This window comes from Scaptodrosophila lebanonensis, unplaced genomic scaffold (genome assembly GCF_003285725.1).
Source record: "Scaptodrosophila lebanonensis strain 11010-0011.00,11010-0021.00 unplaced genomic scaffold, SlebRS2 tig00000061-arrow-pilon, whole genome shotgun sequence".
Lineage (NCBI taxonomy): Eukaryota > Metazoa > Arthropoda > Insecta > Diptera > Drosophilidae > Scaptodrosophila > Scaptodrosophila lebanonensis.
In genome coordinates, this window is record NW_022060554.1 from 6,897,953 (window position 1) to 6,904,518 (window position 6,566).

At 40.2% G+C, this 6,566-nt stretch overlaps 1 protein-coding gene across 1 annotated transcript; it reads right to left on the reverse strand.

The window, feature by feature from the left end:
• Positions 1-1,172: 1,172 nt before the first annotated feature.
• On the reverse strand, positions 1,173-2,400 carry LOC115624954 (L-asparaginase-like protein GL17509). The gene has a single exon (XM_030519806.1). The coding sequence runs from the start codon at positions 2,299-2,301 to the stop codon at positions 1,252-1,254; it is 1,050 nt and encodes a 349-aa protein (XP_030375666.1). The 5' UTR covers positions 2,302-2,400; the 3' UTR covers positions 1,173-1,251.
• Between the last annotated feature and the right edge of the window lie 4,166 nt (positions 2,401-6,566).

Here is a 6,566-nt window from a genome sequence, read left to right on the forward strand (position 1 = left end):
AATATATTTATGGCTATAACTTCTTGTTAAATCGGTCTATCATAATGAAATTTGGCATACGGACACATAATAACCAACTGGGGTTATTTCCAAAATTTTAGTTCGAAATTCTAAGAATTACGGGAGTTACGATTTGCGGGGTAGAGGGGGGAGGGAGGGGAATTCCAAAATATAAATTTTCTGCGTATTCACATAAGGCATCTGGGACTAAAATTTGGTGTGCCTAGGTCCTATAGTCTCCGAGATATAGGCGATTATACGAATGGAAAATCGGGAAAACCCCCATAGGGGGGAAGTGGGGGGGGAAAATCAAAAAAATAAAACAAACTCGTATAGAATACACACATAACGCTTCTTTGTGCAAAATTTGGTGTCTCTATCTCTAATAGGGGGGGTAATAGAGATGTGTTTAAGTCCAACTGCACCCCTATCCTTATTTAGTCTTACAGATGTGAGGTTTGAAGTTCAATTTTGAAGCATTTTCAAACATAAATTTGGCTAAGTCGGGCATAGTTCGATAGTTCCTAAAATATATGTACATAGTTAATAAATGAATTAGTTTAGAAGTATAAGTTGTTTCTGTATGTATTGCTTTGCTATCACGTTGTTAGAGCTGAAAGCAATGCACACAGCTTTAATTCGAAAGTCAATTAAAAGTTCACTTGGAGAAATTAAAGCACAACTTATTTGCATATATTTACGGCTTTTTCTTTCCCTTTATAGTCAACAGACGTTATGACTCGCTCACAACGCTAACGGAGATTACGTAAGCAAATCTCAAACAAAAAAGAGAGCGCGAGAAAATGAAGCATAACAAAGAATATGCAAAACAGATGAATTGAGGATAGCACAAAAAAGAGAACAAAAAACGGTCATAAAAGGGGCAGGCAAAAAACTGAAATCGTTATAAAAATTGTAACTTTATTGTACCGCTGGGAGGGATTGCTCTTGCAATGCTCGCGCGACCCAAAGAGATGGCGAGGGGGGAGTCATTGTTCATGAGAATGGCAATGCGGATAATGTTAAAGACAATGACATAATGGAACTTAAAATGTGTGTGTGTGAGCTGAGCTCGAGCTGATTGGGTGCACGAGATGTTTCAGATAAATGTAAACAAAGACAACAGAAGCAACGAGGACATGAAAAGGCGCCAATGAATCGACTCGGAAATATTTACAAACAACAAAGGTTTTTAATTCGGAAATCGCGACAGTTTGGTTGGGAAAACCAATTTCTTAGTATTTGTGACCCTCAGCTTAAATTTGTGTGCCCACTGGTGGCTTTGGACTTAAAGGTCCCCTTGGGTCCCCCGTCTACAAATTCGCGCCGATCAATGCACTCGACGCGCTCCACTCTCGCCAATGTTTGATTCTTTTGATGGCTCACTACAAAGTGGAACTCGTCGAGGCCCGAACAAGCAGCTGCATACTGGCCCAGGCGGTTTACCACCACAAGGCCACCATTGAACTCGGTGTGATGGTGTAGCAGGCGATGCAGAACATGAACTGCCGTGTCGGAGGGCTTGCGACCAGCTCGAAGCGTCTCCACCGCCAACAAAGCAGGCAGAAGTCGCATCATTACATCACCATCGCCACTGACCAAAGCTGCGCCCACTTCATTGTCTGCATAGATTCCCGCACCGGGTACAGCGGAGTCGCCGGCTCGACCAGCAATGCGAAAGGCTGAGCCAGTCGAAGTACTTCCCACGTGCATGTGACCCTTTGCATCGATGGCCAACATAGCAATTTGATCATGATGTCCTATCTCTATTGGGTACTCCTGTCGAGGCCAACTATATGCGCCCGTTTTGGGTTGCGGCACTCGCATGTAGGGCCCACAGCTGGAAAATGGCGGAGGCCGGACATTTTGCCAGTAGTTGGGCTGGCAGCGATCGTGTTGCCAACGATACAGTGCATCAACGGTGACCGGCGAGCTTAGGCGCTCGGCTGTGTGACCTAAAGCCTTTGCAAAACGTGTAGCCCCCGCACCAGCCAGCAAAGTATGCTTCGTATGCTCCAGCACCTGGCGAGCAACTCCAATGGCATCGCGAATGTCTGGCATGGCTGCCACCGAACCCAAGCGTAGGTTGCTCCCGTCCATCAGTGCTGCCTCCAGCGTAATGTGCCCAGAAGCATCGGGTGCGGATCCGCGTCCAAGTAGGCGACCGCACTGCTGGTGTTCGCACATCGAACATCCCTGCACCACAGCCTCCCGCGTGAGGTTCAGGCCCCCGGGTTTGGCGTTAAGGACATGCCAGGCGTGCAAGTTGGGCTTCGTGTAGTTCCACGTGTTGATAACCATTGGCAGTAGTTGGTTATTGGGATGGTGAACGAGTTTTTTCGAGTACTTGTGCAGCTTTTTGGCATGGCGCGCTGTGCAATAATCATGAAGCAGCAACAGCAGAACAGTAAGCCATTCGCACCACAAAAGTAACATAGTCACCGATTTCGTTCAACTGGAAATGGTTTAGAGCTCGTGGAGGCTTTTATATGAGCACATTGGGTTACTACCTGCCATTTTCACATCAAAAAGTTTTTCAAGTCCGTTGAAGCTGTGATTCAAATTGTGCGTCATTTTATTTTTTTCATCAACTTTAGTCAAAATAAAGAACTCTAGTTCTTCAAGAATTTTAAGATGAGGTGGCACGGCACTCTAATTATAGTGCATTCAATACCCAAAAGAAAGGAATGCTAAAGTCGAGCAGGCTCAACTCTTAAATACCCTGTACCACCCCACAAAAAAAGAAATTAAATTAATTTTATTAATTAATTAATTAAATTAAATTAATTAACTTAATTAAATATAAAGTATTCCATACATGCATATATACATTTACATTTACATCAGAATCGTGTCTATGCGCGTTTGTGTACTTGTACACATGCATGTATGTGTGCATTGGGCCTGGTTATATGGCTATAACTTTCTTTCTTTCTGGTCAACCTATCATAATGAAACTTGGTATACGGATATATAATCTAACTAACTAACTTAATATGTCTACCAAATTTTAGTTCAAAATTCCAAGAATTACGGGAGTTATAGAAAATCTTGAATAGGGGGGGAGTGGGGGGTTGGATTGGGAAAAATGAACAAAATCGTCGTTTTCTCGGGCTCAGGAGAATCTGTATACCAAGATTGGTTGTTCTAGCTTTATACTTTCTGAGATCCTTGCGTTCATACAGACAGACAGACGGACAGGCGGACATGGCTATATCGACTCGGCTTGTCATGCTGATCAAGAATATATATACTTTGTGGGGTCTACCACGCCTCCTTGTACCCTTTGGGTACAGGGTATAAAAATATAATGAAAACCATCAGCTTCAGGCGCCAAAACTAACATCCACTTACAAGTGTAATAAACCCGTCTAAATTGCTTAGAAATGTATGGTTGCCTGCTAAGATATCGTAGGCCGATTTGGTTTAAATTAAAGTATTTGTTGAAATGTATATACAAGTAAAAGTATCAAAGTATGAATTGTGAGATATCTTGATAAAAAAATAAGCTATTGCGAAATCACTCGAAAGTTCCTATGATGAAGGTATGGGGCACAAGAGAAAATGACCGTAACTTTACATTTTAGATTATAATAAGATTAGATCGCGACGAACATAGATCGACCGTAAACATTTGACAACTCAGTGGCTGCAACAATTAGGCATTTTCTCACAGAAGAAAGAAATATGTATAGAAATAAAATTCAATTTGATTCTGCACACTAAATTGAAAAACACCCCCTGGAAAGAAATCAGAAATTGTTCCCACGAATTGTATCTCGTGCTCATAACCCCCTCCCTCTCTCTCTCGCGCAACATGTTGCCAGAATAAGTTAGCTTAAGAAAGAAATATGTATTGAAACAAAATTCAATTTAATTCTAAACACTAAATTACGGAAAACCCCATAAGTCTGCACACGAATTGTATCTCGTGCTCATAACCCCTCTCTAACCCCCTTTTGATGATAAAAATAGTTTCAACATTCTTTTTTTTTTTTTTGGAATCACCACAACAACGAAGAGTTTGTTGATCATTTCGAAAGAATTCAAAATTATTTGGCAAAATGTCACAGTCGGAAATTCAATTGAGTAAGTGGTTTCCCAACAGGCCAAGTTTTTATATAGACCTAAGCTTAAGTTAAAATATATGCTACGTTAGTGCGAATGTACTCCCTACGAGTTACCTAAAACAGTATGGTTAATATGACAATATGAGCCTAAATAGTCATGTCGGTCGGGGCATCTATTTGTCTATGTAAGGATTACGGAAGGTAAAGAAACTAACCATTTTTATATACATATTTCCCTAGGGCATAAGCAACACATTTTGTGATTTTATAATACATTTTTAGATATTTTTTAGAGTTTGAACCAGTCTACAGTAGCCATAATCAAGATGAGCACCAGATCTTTTATTTATTTCCACCACACCTTTCTTCCACTATCGAATTTCATGAATACACTGTGTAATCCAAACTTTGCACAAATATTTTTTTTTTGCTATATCTATTTGCAATTTATCAAATATTCGCGACGTACAATTTTGTTTTGACGGCCACAAACAGTACACATAGTCCATGTCTATACACAATGGTTCTTAACTGCGTCAAAATATTGCTGTACAAACTTATCGGTACATCGGCAAATAGTTTGTGCAAATAAGTAAATGCTGATTGCATATTTTCTCGCACAACGGCAAACTCGTAATTGGTTAAGCACGCCAGAGTCGAGGCCTTCGGGCAATCAGTGGCGTGGGCGTACCGCCGCCCTGAACACTTATCGAAAATGCTGTTTTCTCACAATTGACTTCAATCATTTCGGCAATATTGATAAGTTGATTGATGGCTTGTGCCATAATAGTTGCATGGCGTATACGCCTCGTCGTCGCATGTTTCCCAGCTCGCCTTTCATATTCACTGCCGCGTCCTCCGGCCGCACGAGTTGGTATCTATTGGCTTGTCTGTCTGTTTGTCCGCCTGTCGATCTACTCATATATGCGTCTTTGTGTGTTTGCTATTCGCGATTGTAATTGCGTGTATTGGACGTTTGAGATTTGTAATTCAAATGTGTAGATGTGTACAGTGCCGCGTTGATTGAAAATGGCTTAAGTAATCTACCGTTGATTGGATGATTTGATTGTCGATGCGATTTCGTGAATAAGTTACAAGCGGTGAAGTGATTCCAGATTTGAACCATAAAGCTCTTTATGTTTTCGAGGACCGGCTCAAAGGTTTTTGCCAGAAGCAAAAAAACAAGTAAAAAAGCTAAAGTCGGGTGTCCCGACTTTGAAATACTCTGTACATATGTTTACAATAATTATAGAAATTAAAAAAAATTAAGAAAATAAAAAAAAATTCAATGATCGATTTTACCTTTCTCGGTATTCGAGCTCACGTAAAGGGTGTATAATTGCACATTTACATAGCAATTGCGTCTCTGTGAGTGTATGTACTATATGCCTATGCGCATCTATTCGTGTCTGTGTAAACATGTTAGCAGTCAACCAAACAGCAACATCAACAGCAGCAAATATATTTATGGCTATAACTTGGCATACGGACAATTAATTATTAACTGAGGGTATTTGCAAAATTTTAGTTCGAAATTCCAAGAATTACGGGAGTTAAGATTTGCGGAGGAGAGGCGGGAGGGAGGAAAATACCAAAATATACATTGTCTGCGTATTCACCGTCTGTCCGTCTGTCCGTCCGTCTGGATGAACGCGAGGATCTCAGAAACTATAAAAGCTAGAATAACCAAAGTTGGCATCCAGATTCTCCTAGGTCCGAGTAAGGACGAGTTTATTTTATTTTTTGGAATTTTCCCCCCCCTTCCCCCGCTACAGAATTTCGTCAATAGCGTCCACATTTCAAATGCTACCTAAACCAAACTTTGCACACATAATTTATATATAATTGTCTACTGTTGTATAAAATTTTATTCAATTCGGTTAATTCTAAGAAAAGTTATTAGCGAAACAAATTCTCGCCAGTACAACCCCCCACAAACTGCAGCAACAAGTTCGCTCTTCTTCCTCTTTTTGTTGCTGCTATGGGCGCATATAACTCAGTGACGGAAGTTTACCTGGGTACAGGGTATTACACTGTCGGGCTTGCTCGACTGTAGCGTTCTCTCTTGTTTTTTTAATAATTTAATTTTTTTTATTTTCCTTTTTTGTGGAGAGTACAGGGTATTACACTGTCGGGCTTGCTCGACTGTAGCGTTCTCTCTTGTTTTTAATAATTTAATTTTTAAAAAACAAATATTTTTTTAATTTTACTTTTTTTGTGGAGAGTGCAGGCTATTTTACTGTCGGGCTTGCTCGACTGTAGCGTTCTCTCTTGTTTGATTTAAAATAACTTAATCAAATTGAAAAATAATATTTTACAGCAATGATTAGGAGGATTGTTGGATAACGTGTGATGCTTTTAAGGAATATATTTCAAACAAAAATAAAATGTCTTTGGGCCTTTTTTACAGGATGCATGCTCCGACCTAAATACTGTGACAAAACGAGGGCCCAAAACTGGAGTGTTTCGGTAAAGTTTTCATAAGCCTCATACAAG

Coding starts and splice junctions, on each gene's coding strand:
- LOC115624954 (XM_030519806.1), bottom strand. CDS start 2,301: ATGGTTATCAACACGTGGAACTACACGAAGCCCAACTTGCACGCCTGG.